The 23517-nt window shown below is 40.5% G+C and overlaps 3 protein-coding genes and 1 non-coding gene across 4 annotated transcripts; 2 read left to right on the top strand and 2 right to left on the bottom strand.

Moving 5' to 3' along the window:
• Positions 1 to 4762: 4762 nt before the first annotated feature.
• LOC136423637 (guanylate cyclase soluble subunit beta-2-like) lies at positions 4763 to 11604 on the top strand. Its single transcript, XM_066411878.1, has 9 exons — positions 4763 to 4967; positions 5572 to 5723; positions 6263 to 6431; positions 7050 to 7198; positions 7908 to 8054; positions 8713 to 8867; positions 9484 to 9626; positions 10352 to 10453; positions 11123 to 11604. Exons 1-9 carry the CDS (start codon positions 4772 to 4774, stop codon positions 11209 to 11211), a joined length of 1302 nt encoding a protein of 433 aa, XP_066267975.1. The 5' UTR covers positions 4763 to 4771; the 3' UTR covers positions 11212 to 11604.
• A 207-nt stretch (positions 11605 to 11811) lies between these two features.
• On the bottom strand, positions 11812 to 11883 carry Trnae-cuc (transfer RNA glutamic acid (anticodon CUC)). The gene has a single exon. It is a non-coding gene; the product is annotated as a tRNA-Glu (tRNA).
• A 410-nt stretch (positions 11884 to 12293) lies between these two features.
• On the top strand, positions 12294 to 17539 carry LOC136422792 (2-acylglycerol O-acyltransferase 2-A-like). The gene is made up of 6 exons (XM_066410669.1): positions 12294 to 12407; positions 13133 to 13641; positions 13988 to 14068; positions 14375 to 14468; positions 15002 to 15201; positions 15780 to 17539. Exons 2-6 carry the CDS (start codon positions 13158 to 13160, stop codon positions 15929 to 15931), a joined length of 1011 nt encoding a protein of 336 aa, XP_066266766.1. The 5' UTR covers positions 12294 to 12407; positions 13133 to 13157; the 3' UTR covers positions 15932 to 17539.
• LOC136422793 (cilia- and flagella-associated protein HOATZ) lies at positions 17426 to 20220 on the bottom strand. The gene is made up of 6 exons (XM_066410670.1): positions 19932 to 20220; positions 19515 to 19553; positions 19052 to 19122; positions 18383 to 18442; positions 18199 to 18254; positions 17426 to 17806 (listed from the first exon to the last, which is right to left on the bottom strand). Exons 1-6 carry the CDS (start codon positions 20200 to 20202, stop codon positions 17710 to 17712), a joined length of 594 nt encoding a protein of 197 aa, XP_066266767.1. The 5' UTR covers positions 20203 to 20220; the 3' UTR covers positions 17426 to 17709.
• Positions 20221 to 23517: the final 3297 nt, after the last annotated feature.

Genomic DNA, 23517 nt, shown 5'->3' with positions numbered 1-23517 from the left:
GGCAACAGGGCAGTTTACAAGGAGCACCGACCCAAGGAAATTCAGACGACGGAAGGTGTGAAGCCAGTCGTTTCTTCAACAGTCTTCAGTGCACGGAAACGGGCGGACAAGGGTGAGTGTTGTTACGTAGTTAACGCATCTTATCACTTCTCAGATGATCTACTTTCGCTTCCATTGGGGCATCTGCTGCCTCCCTCAACTGGCAATAAGATGAATTCTATCTACCGTGTGAGAGAAGCACGCATGATGTCAACAGTAATGTATTTATTCTAGAACAGTGGCACTATCTGATGGATTATTGAGACACTAATTGAAGCCCAAATCTTCAACATACGGTGACGTATAGATAAACCATTACCTTTCATAGGTGATATATAGATGTTAGTTCTCGTTGGAAAGCATGTCAACTTTCGGTCAGCCAGCCGATGGCTTGTAAAATCCATTTTCTAAAGAATATTATTCAGACATGTTTACTTTTACCACTTTTCAAGACAAATCCATAAAATCGTTTGCCAAAAAAAAAATCCGAATTCTTGATGAATAGATATTTTGATATTCTGGCAGCAAAAAAGTGGGAGAAAGAGGTTTTATACGGGCAAAGTTGGAGTGTTTGTGTTTCAACAACGTCTCGGGATGGTTGCATTAGTATGTCCGCTTCATCTGATGTCAGGGTTAGGGTAATCTCTCCTTTGTTGGAAAACACTTCGCAGTCACAAATTATTATATAAAGCACTCAAAGTGCACCTTGATAATCCAGTGACGCAATCATAATAGAAATGCCACTGGCTTCAACCTACATACGATAGATGGATGTGCGATTTGGTCACCTTGCCATACCACCGTAGCAAATAAACTTCAATAATAATGTTCTAAAACACTCTACTTTACAGTGCTCATTGCCTCAGAAATGAAAATTTTGCACATCGGAAAAAAGCTTTCAAGATGATAAAAAGTATTGCAGTATGTCATGAATGGACTAAAAGCTAGCCTGCGGTCTGACGTATGCTTAAAAGACGCTATTGATCTTGTAAACGTTTGACCTTGCCAGAGTTTGACCTTAACGCATACGCTGCGTGTAAGTAGCGACTTTCCATTTCAATGTATACGTACGTCGTCTGATTTCATCCTTGAGGTTTTGCACTTCTAATATTTGATATGGTCTTCTGCAGCAATGTACCTTTACCCCCACTGTGTTATTCGTCTGTGGTTTCCTGTGTATTTTCATTGCAGTTTATGCCTACTTAGTCTCCTACGGCCACAACTGTGACGTTGTCAGCAGAGAATAGATGGTAAGCTCTTCTTTTTTTTATATAATAGGCTTCCTTTATCCTTTGTCAAAACAACATAGCGTGCCTTTTGAAGAAGCTTAAGATACCACCATAGGTATTTGATGATAAATATAATGTTAAAGTACGTTGATGAAGGTTAGACATCCAGGTAATAAGATACGCCAAAAATAATGTTAAAGCTTGTCCCTAAGAAGTCTACATTCGAAAAATTTATATGTACGCGTAAACTGTGTCTGAAGTATTTGATAGCTTGGCAATTGCATCGGCCATTTGACAAAGTCCAGAATTTTTACATCGGACAGAACTGCCAGAAGAACTTGACAAGATGCTGTACTGCATTGGATTTATAGAATACAACATGTATATCAAGCAACTCACTTATTGAAAACACAATTCTTCAGTACGGCGTTATCAATCTTGCTTTCCGTGGCTACTTGGTGGCTACTTACGGAGAGGAGAAATGGGAAAATATCAGGTGAGATGCTTTAATTAATAATTTCCTACATTGAAACAACAGAGATCGTAAGAAATCTGGAATACCTGAGCTGACTGTGAAATAGGGTATTACAATAGGATAATGTTCAGCACGAAATATGGATGTACAGTCTTGACTTGACAATGGAGATTACACTTATAATAATTACTTTACGAGCATCTTTATTGCAGACAACTTGCCGGGGTAGAAGACTCCTACTTTATGAATACGTCTTACGACGACTCAATTATGGAGAAAATGATCATGGCTGCATCTCGTATACTAGGTAAGTGAGAATGTACAACACAATGATATCACCTTTACCGTTTCCTTAATAGACTGACTCCGTTTACCAGGGTCTTCTATGATATTGTTTGTGACATAGGTAAATTTGTGCGTGTGCTTCTCTTTGAAAATTAGAATCCGCTTTTGACCATATAAGAGCATTTAGTTATTGGTTGATCGCACAGAAAAAAGGATGCTAGTTTCACAGTAAAGCGCAGTACAGCTTCTTGATTCAGAGCCATGTTTTCTATCAGTAGCACCAGAAGTCGACTGTGTTCTTCTGCTGCAGTGGTCTGGACACTCTCAATCGGCTGTCTTTCGTCAACCCTCCCCTCCACTACGAGGCTGTTTTTCACGAGCTTCCGTAGCTCCCGTAGTTTCCTTTCTGAGCGTAACTGATTTAATAGTACTCTTGATCTTTCTTTGGGGTCTGCCCTCAGAATATTCAGTAAGTTCTTGCCGGCTTCCTTTTCTAGACTTGTGTCTGTAGGATCATATCAAGGCAAGCTCCATTGCTTGTTGATGTCAGTCAGTTGCGGTGTCAGTCGGCAATATTAGAATGTGTCCTAAACAAGTTTTCTGTCAGGGCTGGACGATAGCACCGTTCTCCAGCAGTATGGCGAGTACTTCATCGACTTCTGCATGGAGGCAGGCTATGACGCCATCCTACGGGCTCTCGGCGGAAACCTCCAGGACATGCTGGACAACCTGGACTACATGCACTACGGCTACCTCACCATCGCCTACACCGAGATGAACGCACCCTCCTTCCAGGTCGAACGGCTGAAGGACGGAGAGATCCTCCTGCACTACTACACCGATAGAAAAGGATACGCCGATATGGTTATAGGTGGGCAGCATTACCACAGCGATAGGAAGGGGCTCGCTGACATGATCATAGGTGGGAGAAGTAACTAGAACTCACTAAAGCCTCAAGGGACGGACACTGCACGAAATGAAACATCACGTAGATTCATACTAAGGCGTTTCCGTTCTCTGTTCCCTCCAAATCATTAACGTTTTATCATTTATTTTACTGCAGTAGTTGCACAATCGTACGGAATTCAATAGCACCAAATGTTATGAAAAATGCTTTACTTTTACTATAAATTCTTTTGTGGAGCACAATATTTCCTCTCCAACCTCAGTAGATAATACTCAATATCAAAACCTACCTCTACAACTATATTAAAATTAGAATAGAATCTATCAATACTAACACGCTTCTCATTTTACCACAATGTTTCCATATAGATTTGATTGTGTTCCGGTTTTTAATTTACGTAAGATAGAAAACACACATTTCATATGTATATCAAGAACAGTACGGCAATGATGGCATGTGTAGTGTGTACGAACGCCATGTATTTGCAACGCTAGTTTGTCGTTATGACCGTTGTGATCTTTCAGGACAAGTTCGGGGCTGCGCCCGGAAGTTCTTCAACACAGAGATAGAAATGAAGATAGTGAGTCACAGATATGAAGAGGAGAGGTCCGGAAAGCGGGAGCACGTCGTCCTGTCCATCAAGGAAATAGTATGTAAGAGGATCGATGGACGAGGGAAGAAAATAAAAAGGAAATATACAAATGAGACGGTAAGCACAACTTTTCATATCTTTTATTATTTCTTTTAGGTACGTTAGAAAAAGTCATTGATTAGGCACATTCAATTTGATATCTGTCATTCTTCTACGCAGAGCTTTGCCCGTGGCCTATACAAGTGTCCACTTTTGAGGGCTTTGGCCTCTCACTATTCATCAGCCAATCAGAGAGTCGCCTAAATTTCTTTAGGTAAAGCCGATTCTCTGATTAGCTGACAGCTTGTATATCGGCCACGTCCACAAAAGTGGAAATCTTGGGCCGATTCGTAGAGAATTTTTTTTAGCAAAGCCTAGAGCTCCCCAAAGTATATTCTATCTTGCATTGGCCATGGACGAGGCTCTACGTAAGATAATGATATCTGTCAGTAATTTAAGACCGTCTGATGGTAAAGAAAAATGACACCTTCATATCTTCATTTATTTATTTTTTTTTATTATTTTTTTTTTCAAGAACGGCACCGAAGACGCCCGACTGCTTGCTGTTGGTAGGTGGTCTGCTATAAGAGAAGCCGTGCTGGACGGATGCGTCCCCGACAAGTTTGATGCTGTCTATCCTGAACAGCTTTTAATGGACAGCAAAACTTTCTGCGAAATCTTACCCTTTCATATCATGTTCGACGAAGAGGTGATTTGTTCCTCCTTGATAATGTTGTCATGTCGTAACTTTCCAAGGTTGCAGGGATACGTGTCTGCCTGTTGAATGAATGGTTTATCTATCAATTTCGTTAATGCCTTGTGGCAGCCTCGGAATTGTCTATACATATATGCTTTTATGTGTGCTTTAGAAATACCCTTATTTTCTGGACAACTGGTTCACGATCACGGAAGGGAACCGTTTTGTTTTGCTCCCTTTCTTCTTCCTCCTCTTCTTTTCGAAGCAAAAAATGACCAATGACCTGGCCCAGATGACTACTGCCACTATTGGTTACTGGGGCAGATACCCTCTCATGTTCGATTAAGTGGCAGGACAGGGCTGGCCACCATATGTATGAATCTGTTTGAGTAAAAATAAACAGAGAAGTAGTTTGTTAGGCTAGACCGTGTGTAGGTAAACACTATGCATTTCCTTGCAAATGTTATTTCCTGTCGTTTTGTCCCAGTTACATGTCAAACAGCTCGGAATGGTTGTGCAGAAGTACTTACCGGCTGTGAGATTCCCCGGTGCGCGGATGGACTTCTTCTTTCACATCCTTCACCCAGAAATTCCGTTTCACATCGAGCATATCCGCGCCTCTATCAGCAGTCAGTTCATATTGGAGACCAAACGGGAGAAAATGCCGTCATCGTGGGGTGGCCGGACAACTCTCACACTGAGAGGTACGTGAACATATATATACAGAACAAGTGTGTTTGAGAACGCTATATGTATACCCTTCCCAGTCACCAAACAAGCAAACAAACAAATAGGATAGGACGTTAAATGGAGGTCCCGTGTTTGAGGAAGTCACACCTTGAACACGTAAAAGAACTCACCACAGCTTTCGAAAAAGAGTAGGGGCATGCCCCAATGTGAGTGGATCAAAACATCCCGGTCTAAATGGGGTGGGGAATTCCCAGAGAAGCCTTCGTAGCCCCTGCTTCTCCTAATGGGTCATTGAAGCCATGCTTGTCTCAAGCATTGATGTTTCTGACTTAGGGTGAAGAGGTGCTGCTACAGTAGCAATTAGTTCAGTGCTTCGATGAGTGGCCCCCTACGGCTTTGCACTGATCGAGTTCGTTACGAACAGACTACATGATGTCAATTTACATGTCCTTTGTTGTGTTACAGCCGTAGGGAAAACAAAACAACAAAGATACATCTCAAAATGTGTGGCAACATTTTAATGAATATTGCAAACTAAGTGAAAAGACATTCAGTTTTCGTGAGTATGTCTTCAAGTCGATACAAAAAGTATAAATTATTATCATTTTTTTGTTGCAGGTCAAATGATCTGGTTGTCCCAACACCAGTGCATGGTGTTCATGTGTTCCCCCAAAGTGACCAGCCTGGGAGAGCTCAAGGATATGAACATGCATTTATCAGACATCGCACTGCACGACGTCCTGAGGGACTTTGTACTGCTGAATCAACAGGTATAACGTGACTTTCAAGTGTTGCAGATTCTTGATGCCAGTTTCGGTATAATGAACTGCTTGAGTGTGCTTTTTAACCAGTGCTTTGTTACCAACTTCGCCAAGAAGGTTATGTTTTCGGGAGCGCGCGCGTGTGTGTGTGTGCGTGTGTGTGTGTGTGTGTGTGTGTGTGTGTGTGTGTGTGTCTGTTTGTCTGTCTGTGAATACGATAACTTGAGAATGCATGGGTGGACTGTCTGGATATTTTTGTATGTGGGTAGGTCTTGATGAGACCTCGAAATGAACAGCTTTTTGGGGCCCCTAGCGGCTTGTTACGGTACTGCAGTGGAACTTCCGGTTTTGATAACTCGTGTTCTGGACATTTAGTGGTAGACAGCTATTGTTTTTTTTATTCAATCAGTACTCTTTGAAAAGTGCACCAATGCTATGTTATTGTATGCTTCATGTTCAAAGTAAACAAAAAAGACACAAACTTACCCCCTGCTGTCAAGACATGACTAAAAGATGTTCACCCACACTTCTGTCGACTGTACCGACAGCGCCAAGTCGAGGCAGAGTTATCCAAACAGCTGGAGATGAAGAAGGAGGAGCTCCGGGGCATGTCTGACGCTCTGAAAGCCATGCAGAAGAAGACAGAGAAACTCTTGGAGACCATGCTGCCCAGGCCTGTCGCCGAACAGCTCAGGGACGGGAAGAAGGTAGAAGCAGGTACGTCAAACAGTCAGACGCTACTGTATACATTATTTTTCCTAATATGGTTACTGCACTCACGTGACTATTACGTAAGTATTGCCAGCCATACTGGAAAGTTAAGCTTGGCTAATTGGAAGTTACACTGAAATTATTGTAGAAATGCATGGACACGCTTCTATATATAGATATGTGCTGCCAACATGAATCATGGAGTGGCTTTGAATGGCCGAGTGACTAGGATAGCGAAGACGAGACCGAGGGGTTCGATTCTAGGCGTACATATTCAGCTACCCGTAGGGTGTATCATTCCAATGGCACAGGGTCAAGTCCAGTTATCCGTAGTGTGTGTCATTCCAATGACGCAGCTGTACAGGGTCAGATTCAGCTATATTGCCATATCCTGATTAGACGTTGTATCCTTGGGGAGGGCACTTTACACGACTTTCTTAACTCTACCTAGGAGTAGAAACTTTGGTCGAGGATGTACCAGGCAGCGGAAGGCTCCACCTTCCAATACCGTGTCCTGGAGACACAGTGGATAACCAGCCTCTACCCCTACGGCTTTAGAAAAAAAGCCCTGTACCTGTACCCTTTACCTGGTTGTCTTTTACTTTGTTTCCCTTTTTTGTACAGCGTCGTATGACGAGGTGACTATCCTGTTCAGCGACGTGGTCACCTTCACCAACATCTGCAGCGAATGCAAGCCCACCCAGGTCGTCACCATGCTGAACGAGATGTACCTCCGGTTCGACAGACTCACTACCGTGCATGATGTGTACAAGGTGGGTACCCTCCAAGCAGAGGTCGAATGGGCAGATCGTCACCGTTTTATCATATGATAAAAAGGCATATGATAAAACGGTGACGATCTGCCCATTCGACCTCTGCTTGGAGAGTACAAGGTGGGTGGTCTTCCTCTAATGGCCGGATTTGGGAGGTGTTGCAATGTGTAAGCTCGTTCACACTTCCGGGTACGCATGCGCAATGGCAGGAATTGCGGGTGATATGTCAAAGGTGAAGCCCCTTGAGACATAGGCAAATCGCCACTCATGCGTACTTGGAAGTGTGAACGAGCTTATTGTATCATAGTGTCTGCTAACATTACTAGTATTTCAATGATCATTAATGGGCAACTGTTAGTAATTCCTACAACGCATCACGCAGGTACTATATGATCTTCAAGATTTGGTGACAGAACCTTACATCTATTAACATAATTCCACCAGGGTACATAATTCCGCCAACCTTAAAAGATACGTCCAAACAGATCTCCAATTGCAACCCAACGTTCGCCAGTATAACGCACTCCTGTATATCTAGTAAACTGTTCATACCTGGAGGGTGCTACACAAGAGATCTCTCAAACCCACTGTTTTTCAAAGTGGTGGATTTATATAACCCAGACCCAGCGGGTTATTGTTAATGGAGTTTATTCATCAGTCCTTTTTTCAACATTACTGACGCATGAAATAAACATAACTGCTACTTTAGGTTGAGACCATAGGAAATGCTTACATGGTTACTGGAGGCCTGCCCATCCCCATCCGTACACATGCCGAGAGGGTTGTCAACATGGGCTTAGCGATGCACCTAGCGGCAGCCAACGTTAAGTCACCTGCAACAGGAAAAAACCTTCAGGTATAGACTCTTCGTTTTAACAATAGCCTGAAAATGTACAACATTGATTGTAATAGACTGCTTGTGAGAGAATGCGTAACTTATCAAAATATACCAAGGGAACTTACATTAGTATGATACATACATGTTCGTGATTCATGAAACGTTAGCCTTAAATTCAACACTGATGATCAGTACATATCTAATTCCATCAGGAGTGAATAGTGTCAAGGTTAGGAAATAAAAGAAAAAAAATAACATTATGTTAACGGTTACCCGACTGACCCTAGCAAAAACCTGCCGACCCTAGCCTTTGGTAGGGGACATAATATTTTCAATCTGACATCAGAGTGATGAAAATGCATATGTTTCCCCCACATGTTCGTTTTTCGTTCGCAATACATATTGTACTCATATAATGCATGTCTGCATAATCAAAATATTCGTTCGCAATACGCATTGTACTCATATAATGTATGTCTGCATAATCAAAATATGATGTTAAAAATACCGGTGTCGTTTCAGTTTTGCATTCATTTCGGCTTAAAACAAAGAGAGAGAGAATACCTACCCAGGTACGCACTGACCCAACTTTTCTCAGGACCCTAAGTCGGAAACACAACATTATTGTTCCTAACCCTACCTCATGAGATTCCAACGGCGTGTCATTTTCCTTCAGATCCGTGTCGGAATCCACTCTGGTCCGACAGTTGCAGGGGTGGTGGGTGAGAAGATGCCGAGGTACTGTCTGTTCGGCGACACCGTCAACACGGCATCACGGATGGAGAGTCATGGAATCCCGGGCAAAGTGCACATCAGTATGAAGACATACAAGTAAGTCTCACATACAATTATGCGGACCGGAGCTGCACCGTGATGATTGGGTTCACATTTCCAATCCGGGGCCTGGCCGGGCAGTCTTCAAGAACGAAAAATATAAAAGGCATCATACACAAATGTTTATTGATACACACTTAAATATTTCTTTTCCTCAAGCAGTCAGGCCGGGCCCCGGCTGGGTAATATCATACGGGGGTGAATAAGTGCGGAAAGTTGTGGTCCTTACAGTACATGGAGAATGAATCTATCAAAACCTGTAAAGAACAGTGCCCGCGTATGCAGATGGGCAGGGCACTGATGACCGCTGTGACTTCACCTGACTCTGCATTATGATCACATGGCTAGCCTCCCTCAAACGTAAGGCCACTTAACACTTGGGGGAATTACTAGTATATGAATTTCAGAGATGACAAACCACCAAGCGACCTATAGAGATATGCATGGTTTTAGCCGCTTAGAATGCATCGGTATACTTTCAGCCTCATACTGTACACTGGAAGTAGGCCATGATCAAGTGAAACATTTATTGAACTACCCTCCTATGTTGTTGAAAACTATTACTAGTATTCATTGTAACACAATGTTGCGCACGTCTCTCATTGGTTGATAGGTTGATAAAAGGTCGTGGATTTGTCTGTGCGTCACGAGGTCCTACAGAGATCAAGGGCAAAGGACTGATGAACACGTACTTTGTCGACTCCAGTTCAGGCACGGATAATCAACTACTGGGCCTGCCCACCGAATCCACTACCGGTCAGATAATTCAAATTCATTAATCTCCGAGCAGATCTACACCGGGTGCGAAAATCGTATATGCTAGCCAGAGAAGGTCCAGTTAGCCAGAGAGGTAGGCTGATTCTGATTGGACCCTCTCTGGCTGACTGGACCTTCTCTGGCTAGTATATACGATTTTCGCGCCCGGTGTAGATCTGCTTGGAGATTACAAAAACATAATCTATTTCATCTGCAATGCTTTTGTTCTTCATGTTACCTCCATTAACATTAATCCAGTTTAGTATATCCGCCACTTTGAAAAACAGTGGGTTTGAGAGATCTCTAGTGCAGCACCCACAAGGTATATATGCATAGCCTGGAATCCAAACCTATTATAGCTCCCGAGTCTCTCTCCGCTATTTGCGGAGAGAGACTCGGGAGCTATAATAGGTTTGGATTCCAGGCTAATATATGCACAGTTCAGAAAATTCGGATATGCAGGATCCGGAGAGCATTATACTGGGGAACGTTGGGTGGAGATCAGTTTGGACGTTTCTTTTCACGGGTGGCAGAATTATGTACCCTGGTCCCTGACATGGTGGTGTAACTATGTTCAAACATTTGACGTTGTAATCCGATGACTTGCGTATCTCTAGCTCTGGATTATAGCTTGCGGAGTCTCATTCAGTTCATCGATCGCCATGATCTGGCCATCTCGGTTTTGTAAATCACACCATCATAGCTTTGAACCTTTTTTTCTGTAGATATAGCCCAGGTAGAAGAAGAACAGCTTCTCAGAATGCACTATATTGATGACAACGACTACGCGTCCAATCAGAACTTCACCAGTTCTGTTATAAGCAATGGTGAGTGACAGATCATCTTAAAGGTGCCCTAGACAATATTAGGGCACTGAAAGTCACATATTCAAAATCAATTTTTTTTCTGATTTCTATCCATAGTAAGTTTAGATAACACTATCCAATCACATATCGACCATCATGGAGCAAAAATGCAATGTGGTTGTGTGGTGGGAACTCACTGAAAATCTGAGCACTTGGAGGCCAGCCATCATTTCAAATCTTCCGAACATGCACGATTCTGACCGATAAGTCCCGAACGCTTCCGAAGAAATAATCACGTGGTCATGGCTCAATGTGCTTGGGCATTGTGACGTCACGCGGGTGACGTCACGGTCACGGCTGGATTCTGGGCTGATTTTGGGGGGGGGGCCCAATAAATAAAATACTCCTTTCGTGGCTTGCTTCTGTGCTATTTTTAAACGCCCAAAGTATGAAATAATGATGCAGATGTGCTAATATGGGGTAGCAAATGTCAATTTCAACTTCACCAAACAGAATTGTTTTCCCCAGAATATTTCAAGTTTTACCCCCTGAAATCGCTTAGGGCACCTTTAAATTCGTTGTGTGTTGTGCACATGTGGTGACTTAATGCTTTTGCTCCTTTGCTCCACGTCCACGTGTACATTCAATGATTGAAGAGAAATATTAGAAGGCTGTTTTCTTTGTTGATAGGCGAGAAAGCGGAGCACCAACAGACACGTACGCCAATTCACGGGCGGATCAGACGCAGTATTCAGTCCAAACTGTGTACCCTCCTGTAGAAGAGGACGAGACTATGTTACGAGCACAGGTGTAACACATACCAGTACACACCTACAGAGTGACACTACCCGCCTTGAAAATGTGTAAACCCGGTCAACTCATGATGTGTAAACCGACACGGGCTATATTTACTGTGATTTTTAAGTATGGTTTGATATACAACTATGAGTATTGGTCTTATCTTTGTGTCAATATGTGTTCAATGTGCATGCGTATATTCGTATCAACATATATTTGATATATACCAATAGACTATTGCAAGATAGAAGTGAGATTGTCTGAGAATAATGTTGACCATTATAGCTCACCTGACGCTACTGTTAAGATCATGATGTATACTTTGTACATGTTTTAAAATTCTATGATGCGTGCAAAATATATTCAACGATACATTTCTGGATTTATTGTTGTACTTGCGCTTACTGAATTATCTCCACTAAGTACATAACTTACTAGTATTGGTATCCTTCCAATTATATGATTCAAAAATAGAGAAAATGCAAAACTAAAAGTCCCAGGGATGTATAGCTCTGAATGGATGAAAAGGAACCAGGCGTAAAATATAGGATGAAGAGAATGGAGGAAAAAAAAATAACGGCTTCCCACACCGGGAATCGAACCCGGGCCTTGGCGGTGAGAGCGCCAAATCCTAACCACTAGACCATATGGGATTTCGTTATGAAAGTAGCTCGGTTGTCTGGATTTAAAGTCGTATAAAGATGAACCAGGTCTATTGATATTGATTTTTGTCAGATTTTATTACATACAGACAGAATAACACGTACAAAAGTATTTAATCTTACTCTTTGGAGCCAAAAGCACTTTTGTATCATCTTCCTTTCTGATCAGTCCGTAGGTCCTCTAGCGGAAATATGGTGAAGTACAAATGGCCGATACCATTCTTTATCTTACCAAGTTTGTCTGGATATACAATATTTATTTACAGATCAAGATAAACTTAGCATAAAAGTAACAAATATATCTTCATAATAATTTTGCTACTCTTTTTCATTTTCTATTCATTGTGTAGTGGTACATTTCGTATTCACAAACATTTCTCCCCATCGCCTTCAATGGAATCGCCTCATGAGGCCAAAGGTGAAATCCGTGCCTTGTTGTTTTGGTGCATTCTGAGGTCGCTGTGTGGAGTGGAGTAAGGTCAGAAACAAGCTTCGTCGGCACTTTTTTCCTGGGCGTAAGTCTACTTTAACTTCTTATACTTTATACAGACCACATTATGATAGCTTTTGTAAGGTAAAACGTCAGTGAGAGTGAGGAGCTTGAATTCTACTGACGTTGTTTTGGTACAAGTTGCATGTCCACTGAAAAAGTAAAATGCGTGGCTGATTAATAACACTCGCATCAGGTGCAAACAGAGTTTACGGGGGGCAAAGATCAATAGATCAGTTGAAGTAAAGAGCAGGGCTGGTTTCAGAAAGAAAGAAAGGTGAGCCAGTTGTCTCTTTTAGATTATCGACTTGAAATGCAGTCATTTGATTAGGGTGTTTAGATTTTGACTGAAAAGATATTGTTGTGCAGTTATTTGGTACAGTACATGCAACTCTGCAATTTGTGTATGCACTGGAGCTCAGATTATGTAAACATTTTAGTAAACGTAAAAATAAATATGCAACAAGAATGTACAGTCCTACTGCATGCATGTATAACGCGTACGTGACAGGGACCACGTGTCTCCATGGTCCATTGTTGATATTTCCTGTATGGGGCATACGTGACTCCAAGACATGGACATCCGGACACAGTCCCAGAAAAAATGAAAAGGGCTATGTAACGTTATAATTTTCTGTTTAAAGGGGGAAATGCTTAGCTATACTAGTAAGTATTTTTTGCTGTTTTCACATTCCAGCAAAATAAAAGTTTTCTTAAATTACCTCTGACCAATCTTGTATCCTCCTACAGTGTTCAATTTTAAGGATTCTCCAAGATGTTTGGCCTCGAGTTTGCCCCCCTGAACATCCCCATGAAGCGCCGCCTGCAGACTGCGGCGGTACTGCAGTGGTGTCTGTGCTTCCTCCTGCTGGGTCATTCCTGCTGTATCCTCGCCGTCGTCCTCCTCTTCACGCGATGGTGGTGGTTCTCGCTGCTGTACGCGTGCTGGGTCTTCTTCTACGATCTCGACACGCCCCACCGCGGGGGTCGGCGCGTGCAGTGGGTCCGTAACTGGGCCGTGTGGAAGTACATGGCCAAGTACTTCCCTATGGAACTCGTCAAGAGCACCGACCTTGACCCTGAGAAGAACTACGTCTTCGGCTTCCATCCGCACGGTGTGCTTGGCGCGGGGGCGTTCGTTAACTTCAGTACGGAAGGAACACACTTCTCAGAGAAGTTCCCCGGTATCCGTCCCCACTTGCTGATCCTGTCGGGAATCTTTTGGATGCCTTGGCACAGAGATTACGTGATGACCAGTGGTGAGAACCAATCCTATTAGGTAAAACTAAGATCGCGACAAGATAAGAGATCAAATCACACTTTATTAGGCCATCAAACTGCTTGCATCATAGGGGAAACATACCTCATATACATCAACATTCACACATGTTCTCACAACATACATGCACTACATTTTTAAAAACATTTTGAAGATTCATCTAACTTGTTAGAATGTGTGCAAATGTTAATATATATGTCCTTTAGTCATTGATTACTGTCTATTACACTGTCTATTACCTCATGCGTCACATGATGTGGGAGGCTGTAAGTCTAAGTATGACTGAAGTTGTTTCTAATTATAATATGTACTAATTTTCTGTGAAGGATGCTGTGCTGTGAGCCGTGAGTCCGTGGAATGGATTCTGACTAGACAAGGAACTGGCAATGCTGCCGTCATTGTTATTGGTAGGGACATGTCCTATAATTGTTGCTATGATACTGTTACAGTAATAATCCTTGAAATATTTGTGGTGTTTTTATGTTTGTAGATTTCACGGGGACGTCTCCACCTCAAAATAATCAGTCATTCTATAAACTACAGACTACAATCAGTTGTACAGGAATGCTCCCTGTGTGCCCACCATGGACTTTAAAGACTTGATATAGTTTGTTTTATATAGCTTTGTTTGATATGAACAGACAAACTTTGGAAGTGAAAAAAGCTTCCTTAAAGTGTTTGAGCTTTGAACTGTCAACTTTCCAAACTCACAGGTGGTGCCATTGAGGTTCTTGACGCCATGCCTGGGAAGTGTACTTTGACTCTTAAGAAACGTAAAGGGTTTATCAGAATGGCTATGAAGCATGGGTGAGTTTAATACATTTTCTTTTAATCTATGAATCCAGCCACATAGCAATTACATTTTTAGTAGTACATCTGGTTGGTTCGTTGCTGAGGGTAGAGAGACATTTGCTTGACAGGTGCTTTCAATTGCAAGTAGGCTACATCTGATTGGGCTAATGTTGTTAGCCAATCAGGCAGCTGCTTTTTGGCAAGATTGCAATTGCATTGACAGCTATATCTCATTGGTCGGTGGCTGCTGACTGACTTGAATGTCTCCATTTTAGATTTTGTTTTTAGAAACAGGGCATGCAGAAATGGTAAATTCAGTCATCTAGTGAGATGTACTGGTGTTCTCAGTCCTATCGTTAGTCACTGACGAAAGACAGTGGATGCTGTCTGAAACGTCTGTTTCAAAATTTTATCCAGTTGCTTGAGTAATTATTTTTGGCATATCTTACTACCTGGATGTCTAACTTTCATCAACCTAGTGAGATGTAACTTTAAAGTTTGCACTTGTAGTTTTACAAGCTGTTCTTATACAACTCTTTCCCCTGCAGTGCTGACTTGGTTCCGGTGTACTCCTTTGGTGAGAACGAGATGTACACCCAGGTGAAAAACCCACCCGGGTCGTTCATCAGAAAATTCCAGACCAAAGTACAGCGGTTCACTGGTTTCGCCACCCCACTGTTCCATGGGCGGGGAGTGTTCCAGTACACCTTTGGTATCGTGCCATACCGGAAACCCATCCATACAATCGGTATGTACTCTACACTCAAATCTGCTTGCTACATCATCATAAGCATTGTCTTATGTTCTGTCTAATGCACCCTTTCAAATTACAGCTTTACTGTTTATTGTCTGTTTTATACATGTGCATGAAAAGTTCCTGAAATACTCAATGCAGCATTTCCACACATCTTCGTTATCTTTGAATTTGCCTAAAGGGTTATATTTTTGGTTTTACTATGGTGGTGTGGCTGTGGATGCAAACAGCATAACTTGAGAAGCTGTTGATGGGTGTTTGGTAGATGAATATAGCTATAGGTGTCAGAGAAACAAAGGTCAGGTTTGAAAATGGACCTTCAGGCAACTTCCTACAGTACTGCAGCTTAACTATCATGTTTGTTTGTCACCAGCATAACTCAATAAGCTGTAGATGGATGGTCATGATATTTGATAGGTCAGTAGGGGTCAGGTAAATGAAGGTCAAGTTTGATAATGGGCCTCCTAGCCGTTGCTTATTATTTGTGTCTGTGGGGCGTGAGGGGTTGCAAAGCAGAATGGGTAAGGGGTGAAGTCTGCCATCTCTGACTGCCTTGTAACTTTTATTTCTAGTCGGCACACCGATCCCTGTGGAGAAGAATGAGAACCCAACAGAGGAGGAGGTTGTAGCTCTACAGAAGAAGTACATCGCAGAACTCACCGTGCTCTTCAACAAGTACAAGGGTCTGTACGACATGGAAGATCACGAGTTGGACATTCAGTAAAGGTCCTTTAAGACATCTCTTAAAGCTGGCTAATCTGTTGTAGTCATATTAAAGTATCTCCAGGATGCAGGTGTATTGTACACAGTTAAAGGCGTGGTTACATACGTTTTGTGATTTTTGTTGTTACCTTGTACAAGTTTTTGACAGAACTGACCATCAACCATGACAACATTTCTGTCACGACAGACAAATTTTAGAACTTCATATGACACATTGATGATTGATAAATATACAAACAAATTGTATGAGAAATGTGACAGATGCTTGACCTTCTCTCTGTTGCCTAACTCTGTAACCAATAGAGGATGTGGTGCCAAACTACTTCATTGTGCTAAAGGTTATTATATGATTAAGAAGACAGCCATATCGTGCACAGTAATGTGTTCTAATAGCTTGCTTTGTCTTTGTATACCAATACTACCTGTTCTCCCAAACACATCTTGTAGTGGGATAATGACAAGATTAAGCTACATACCCTTGAATTTCCAGTGCTATGAATTTGATGTATGCTTTTTGAATTTCACTACCCAGATCTTTCGTATTGGACATTAAGTCTTAAAATGCTCTTAGTGTTTGCAACCCTTTGATTTGAACAATGTTTGTGATGAAATATATTTATACAATGAAAGTAAAATCGCTACAGTATTGAAGTGACAATTAATGTTATAAGATATTTTCTGTAATTTGCAGTGCTGCTAAGAGTTCATTGTAATCGTTGAATTCTGTAATTTAAGATCTAAGCAATTTGCCATTGGAGAATTTTTAAGCCATAATGTGTGACTTGTAATGTAGATATAGTCAAGTGTCAATGTAGTGATTCAGTCCTTGAATTCTGTAATTTAAGATCTAAAGACCAAACAATTTGGAGAATTTTTAAGCCATAATGTGTGACTTGTAGTGTAGATATAGTCAAGTGTCAAGGCTAAGAAGTAAATGTAGTGATTGACCACTAAAGGTGCTTGTAAAGTCTCAGTGATGTATAGATTCTTGTTGATACGTATTTGAAAATAACTGTCATTACATGAGAATGATATAGACATGTCCTATTAAGAATATCTTGTATACTACTGAGTGATGTGACAGTGAGAATTTTGTGAACTGTAGATGATCTATTTTGATGTTAAATTGAATGTATGATAATATATTATGAAAAAAGAGTAATTGTACATGTACGTGACCAGTATTTGAAGATACAAATTAATGTTACATTCAAGTGCCAAAGGACAAAATGTGCTATTTTATATTGGTTGCTACTGAATAATGTATTTCAGAAAATGTGAGAAAAGATTATATTTAAATGTATTTGTCTCCTTTAGAAATGTGATGATAATGAACAGAAACCACCCTTCTACAATATGTACAAGATTTAGTGTTATTATAGAAACCTTACTTTATTATCTGATCAACGATGAAAAAAATTGACAAGGAGAATTGTTACATTAACCTACCTACCCATATGTAGTGTTTTTGTGACAAAATGAATAGAATTGCATGCATGATACTCTGTACAATCTATATAATGTAAATAAAGAGATGTTGGTGATTTCAAAATAGAAGCCGTGCAAATGTAGCATCAGACACACAGCAATAAACACCAACTGAACTGTTCTCGTAATGTGACATTCCACACTACATTGAAATCTATATCAACATTATGATTAAGTCCTGTAATCTTGATACAATTTCGAGGGCTTGAAGCAGCAACAAGTGAAATCCAAGCCTTTAAAGACATTTAAAGATAAAGCCTATCTAATAAGACAGATTCTTGACAATAGGCGCTAGTCAGAATCAAGATCCTGAATGCCTTTTGCCTGTTCAAATTTCTCCAGTTCCAACATGGGGTCTTCTTCTTCTTCCTCGTCACTGCTGGTAGGTCTGTGAACAAGTAGAAGTTTTGTTTTATCATTACACTTTATTATAAAATGATTACAATGTCTTATCATAGAAAATGATTTTGCCCAGCATCCCACAAAAGTATTGCAATTTAACAAGCATGATTTAAAAATGTAGTACAGAGATCTTGTTGAAAAATGGAACAAATCCTCTGTAAGTGTGCATAACAAAGTGAAATAGGTGAATATTTTTAGCCTGGAGTCCAGCCTCAGTCTGCTCCCAATGGTGGCACTTCTCCATCTTGTTGGTGGAAAAATTATCCTTAGGACTGGACCAGACCAAAGCTAACAAGGCGGGACTCCAGGCTAGAACATTTATTGCGCTAACATTTGCCTCTTAGGGTGAATGCTGACAATGGCCATGGGTATACTCACAGTTGTATGATCTCTGTTCTCTGCCTCGGTTTGTTACCTCTCAATATTTCTTCTTTCTGTTAATGTAAAAAAAAAATGTTGACAAGAAGAAAAATTTCATTTATTCAATACAGAACCTGACAGGAAGAGCAGATGTTGCATGTAATATACTTGAAGATTCGTACATTTACACTCTTGGTCTTACCTGCATTCTTTCTTCCCTCTGTTTCAGAAGAAGCAGTTGTTGCTGTTCCTTCTTCATACTCTGAAAAACAGGTAAAAATGAATCGAGTCAAACTAGCAAACCTTAACATTTCTAACCTCTAAACAAGGAGGTTAAAATAGGATTGCTCTAAAATAGCCCAATGATTTCCACAGGCCACTTGACATGTACCTACACTTTGTAGATAAGTCAGTAGGGGGCAGTCATACCAGGTGTACTGACCACTCTTGCAAAAAGCCTACTAGTACACATGTGTATACCAGTATATTAACGTTACATCAATATGACTTCTGACTAGTACTATATATGATATACTGAGCATTGCCTATCATACCAAATGGTTATAAAATGGTTATAAAACTTGGAAGTTGCCAGGTTGATTTGAGTGTGTTATGTATCCCTGTTATGTGACATTTTCACAAATACACACATATGAACACACAATATTGATACCAATAATCTGTAGGTTCCACTTTTCTGTAAAGCATAATGAAGTAGTCAAAGAAATAGCATGACTCTAATTGACAATACAGGCAGCTTTTTTTTCCTATTCAGTTTCAACTTAAACCTTCCCATAGCTGCCTTCTGTGATGCAAATTTGGTTCATGGTGATCCTGTAGGGTCCTGTAGCAGTGGAAGGTTAATACTTACAAGCTGTCTCCGTTTCTCTGTCTCCTCCGCATGTTCTTGTCTGTGTGCCTCCTGTAGAAACTGTGTCAATCCTGGAAACACACAAGACAATTAGCTTTGATATCGGCAAGAATCACAATTTCTAATATGTTAATCTACAGTGTATAGTGCTTGCTTTGAGCTAAATTGCATCATATTTTGTGATACCTGGTACGTCAATCTGTGATGATGACTAATTGCATATTCTTTCACTCAGAACCATTTTCTTTTTTTCAAGAGGGGCAAAAGAAGCCATTTTTATCAGTGCCAGGGATGAACGTTGAAGCTACAGCTATTAGTACATGACGTATTAATGATGCTAGTCATATTTGAAGGTTGACATTGTTACATGTTATTCTAGTCGCACAATATTGGAACATGGAAGTCTTATTTTACTTAACTGCCTAATCACAAGAACCATTATAACATTAGAAACATTACTTACTGGGTGAATCTGGTACTGGCTCATGGGCAAAATTTTTGGCTGTAAAAAAACACAACAAATCATTTATAGGACATTGAGTGATTGACATTTCATATTATCATCTCAGTTCGCACGTAGAGTCAGTGTATGATACGCAGTGTGTGATGAATTCTAGTGCAAGGATTCGAGAAAAAGTATTCTTAATAAGTGCGTTGAAAGGCCCAGTGTGTGTAACACTTATTACATACTACTATTTTTCTAAAATGATTTTGAAAAGTTTCAATAACATTGGGGAGGGGGGCACATTTCGACATAACGGTAACCGTAGTATTATTGGTAATTCCACTTCTTTACTCATTCCTTATGTCTCTATACCAGTGAGACTTAATTATGAATGAAAAAGTTGTAGAATGTCAAGAATTTGATAAGACGACATACGTTGAAACGAAGCGCTGGCGACTTTCAGCCGTTGTCGTGTGTCGCCGGACACAAGCCGGGATTCCATCGGCGGCTGGAGGGTTATAGACTTCCAAAAGACTTTCGCGTACTCCACATCTTCTTTGGACGAGCCATAAAATACTGTTTTTCCTGTCACCGGAGTGTCGATATGACAGGAATCGTTGAAATAATTTTCTTGATCAAGATCGACATCCAAAGCAGGCGAGTTTTCAACCACGTCCGCCATTTTGGATCCTGACGCCGTTGCCATAGGCAACCATGGTTCAATGACCGCAATCGTGTCAGAGTACGTCAGCTTACCGTGAAAGCGCATGCTCGCATTCGTGTGTCTCTCTGGCACTCTCGTCTAAATATCACTGTGCGAAAACGTTGTGTTTCAGTATGGGATAAAGTATAACTGAGGACGCCCGTTTTACCTGTATATAGTCAGAAGATGGAAAGTGAAAAAGACTCACTTATCACTCTAATTGTTTGTCTATAGTTAGCTATCTTTAGAAATTCTATTCGAGAAGCTAATCTGAAGATAGGTTATTCCTTGGATAACAATAGCCTATTTATTAATCAAGGCAAATAATTTTGTTTTGTTTTATCCTCAATGTCTACACGCAAGTATTGTTTTTCTCACAACACTTTATACGTCTAGTTTCTATGCCAATGGTTTCGAAAATACGTAGACAATTGTCCTGACACAGTTACATATATGCAAACAGAGAATTCACATGGTTGTACATGTACGTCACCACGGACATACAAACACGCGAACATTACTGGTTACACAGGCGATATCTTCACGTGTTTATGCTATTTTTTTATTTTCCGTCATGTTTACCCAGGGTTGCCTAGCCTACTGAACACGTGAAGATATCGCCTGTGTTACCAGTAATGTATGCTTGTTTGTATGTCCGTGGTGACGTACATGTACAACCATGTGAATTCTCTGTTTGCATTTATGTAACTGTGTCAGGACAATTGTCTACGTATTTTCGAAACCATTGGTCTAAAAACTAGACGTATAAAGTGTTGTGGGAAAAACAATACAGTACTTGCGTGTAGACTGAGTAATTGTCACGATTGACTGCATTGCTTTGAGAAGCCTTGATGTGAGTTCCTCCGGGATACTAAGGTTTTCCAGCTGATAATTGATAATACCCAACATGATATGTATACACATGTGGGAAGCCAAGCATAAGTCTAACTGCCCGATTCTGTAGTGCCTGGAAATTCAGCTATGATATAAGGTGAAACAAATTGAAGATTGACGTATATCAATATGACTAGATAAGAATAAAGACATACGAAGCGTATATAGTGATTGCTTTCGTTTTCTCCGGTTGTCGATCATATGATATATACGCTGCATCTGCGAAACCCCAATGTTTAATTTTCAGGATGGAATTTACCTATTATCTGCCACCTGGTCTAATTTGTTTCAAGCGACACGGTCCATAAAATTCTGCTACGGTACATTGATGCAAAATTAGAAATGTGTACACTGTGTATATTAGACAATTTGGTAAACTCACGTACGAAGCCATAAATGCTCTTGGATATCAATTGTCACGAAGACTTTAGAATACATAAACAGAGGTGCTGATGTCGGTCCATTATTGGGAAGTTACAGTATATATATATATATATATATATATATATATATATATATATAATCATTAAGGTAAGGAGACTATGGACAAAGTATACCTAAGACATTGTATTTCTTTCCAAAGGGGTCACAACTAAGAATTTAGGTTTCAGACTTAAATTGTTTTTTTTTCTGCAATTGCATGAATTCATATAATCTCCCGTAGCCTACAGCATGTGCATTTTCTCGCAACTGCTAGAGGCCTTTGCCTGGAAACACGTGTCGATGACGCACATGTATCACATAACGCGTTACCCTGAGCGGAAATTAGTTGCAGAGGAAATCATGTAGACACGGTGATGAAATGAAAATGTAGGCATAGATGTAGTTCCTATGTTTTTCATGAATTATTTGTCACTTCCCTAGAGTAGTATAGGTCGTGTTTTCAGTGGCTTGTTTTTGTGTGGACGTGGGTTTAAGATAGTTTCCATGCTTTGCGTGTTTTTTGTGATGATATACGATAATGTGTGGGTACATGTAGGTGTTACGATCCCGGAGATGCTCGTCATCTAATTGAGGGCTTCCTATTGACTTTTCTTGGTACTGCGGTAAAACTGAACTTGTATAGTTTTGATTTTTGGTGTGCACAATAGAAATAATTTTCTGATAAAGCCGTTGCTTGTAGGTCGAGAAATTAAAATTTTTGCTTTAGGGTTTGAGAATTATTTGACATACGTGTACGCACATTTACACTATTAATCATTGAGCTGGCAAAATTTCCTTCACTGGATACGGCATATAAATAAAGCTACGGTCGGCCGATAATAAATGAGCACGCGTATACGTAGATCACTGAAACATTATATTCACTTAAAGGTAGATTATTTGTAAAAAGTCACAGAGTCATAGTTTCTAGAATATCAAGGAAAAAAACTGATATAAACTAGACACGTAAGAAACGGCTGGGATCAAAGTTAAGAATATTTAGGAGAACTTGCATGCTTTTGGCTATTGTATCCATATCTCGTCGTTATCTTGTCAATAAAACTTATCATCTGAATATTATTGGAAATATCTTAATTTTGTCAACTTTAAATATTATTGAAAATACATTGAATATCATTCCAGACAGGGTGCGTAGCCTACAATACAGTGGCTATTTCTATACTTTAAAAATCTCGTCTTCTTGTCCTTTCTTGACTGCAAGATTCATTTTGAACTGCCTTATTCTTATTCTATATCGGCCTCTCTAAAGCCATGTTGTGCGCTCAACCTCTCTAGAATGATCAACGTCATCTGTTGCAGTCTCAGTGATGTTGATTTGATCTAAGTAATCTAAGTCTTCACTTTCGCGGCAGCTGTTGATATCGACTTCATGCATGCCAGTTTTACATATACCTTTGTGCATCCCGTGAGTCCGTGAGAAGCTCTCTGTTCTGGTCGTCGAAAAAGTTCCCGCTAAATCCACATTAGTGTGTCGTCTAGAAGCTTCGACGTTGTAGCTTGATTCATCGACGCTTTGCGCTCGTACCCTTTTTCGTTTGGTATAAGGTGTATCTACTGTCCTATGTTTAGTTACTTGGGACCTACAGGCTGTTTTAGTCGTGGCTTTGTCCATTCCGTAGGCTCCTGCCATGACAGCTTGTCCGTATGGTGTGATGACGTCATCTTCATTGTCTTCAATCTGACTGACCCGTATGCCTTCGTACTGGTCTTCCACTGTTTCGTACGTATGCTGGGAGAAACTGTTGGTGTTTTGCTGATCTTGTACATCACAGTTGCTCATTTTCCCCATCTTGAATGTAAATTTTCTCAAAGCAATAATAAGAAAACAAGACAACGCAACTACTGATGATGTTAAAAGGATGGTTATGACCAGATCCAATAGATTAATTGAAACATTGCCGTTCACATCTGAGTCCATGATGTAGACTATTTCATTGTTGCCTTTACGAGTCTCTGTCAGTGTTTTTGTGGTATAGGACA

This window comes from Branchiostoma lanceolatum, chromosome 17 (assembly GCF_035083965.1).
Source record: "Branchiostoma lanceolatum isolate klBraLanc5 chromosome 17, klBraLanc5.hap2, whole genome shotgun sequence".
Taxonomy (NCBI): Eukaryota; Metazoa; Chordata; class Leptocardii; order Amphioxiformes; family Branchiostomatidae; genus Branchiostoma; species Branchiostoma lanceolatum.
Note: the sequence above shows the minus strand (reverse complement) of the source record. Positions and strands in the feature narration are given on the sequence as shown.

Excerpts from the sequence above, each read along its gene's own strand:
- LOC136423637 (XM_066411878.1), top strand. The coding sequence starts at position 4,772 with ATGGTTGTGCAGAAGTACTTACCGGCTGTGAGATTCCCCGGTGCGCGG. Across the intron at positions 8,055-8,712 it reads CAACAGGAAAAAACCTTCAG|ATCCGTGTCGGAATCCACTC; the intron begins GTATAGACTCTT and ends ATTTTCCTTCAG. Across the intron at positions 9,627-10,351 it reads GCCCACCGAATCCACTACCG|ATATAGCCCAGGTAGAAGAA; the intron begins GTCAGATAATTC and ends TTTTTTCTGTAG.
- LOC136422792 (XM_066410669.1), top strand. The coding sequence starts at position 13,158 with ATGTTTGGCCTCGAGTTTGCCCCCCTGAACATCCCCATGAAGCGCCGC. Across the intron at positions 13,642-13,987 it reads AGATTACGTGATGACCAGTG|GATGCTGTGCTGTGAGCCGT; the intron begins GTGAGAACCAAT and ends TTTTCTGTGAAG. Across the intron at positions 14,469-15,001 it reads AGAATGGCTATGAAGCATGG|TGCTGACTTGGTTCCGGTGT; the intron begins GTGAGTTTAATA and ends TTTCCCCTGCAG.
- LOC136422793 (XM_066410670.1), bottom strand. The coding sequence starts at position 20,202 with ATGGCAACGGCGTCAGGATCCAAAATGGCGGACGTGGTTGAAAACTCG. Across the intron at positions 19,123-19,514 it reads GCCAGTACCAGATTCACCCA|GATTGACACAGTTTCTACAG; the intron begins GTAAGTAATGTT and ends GTGTGTTTCCAG. Across the intron at positions 18,443-19,051 it reads CAGAGAAACGGAGACAGCTT|AGTATGAAGAAGGAACAGCA; the intron begins GTAAGTATTAAC and ends CCTGTTTTTCAG.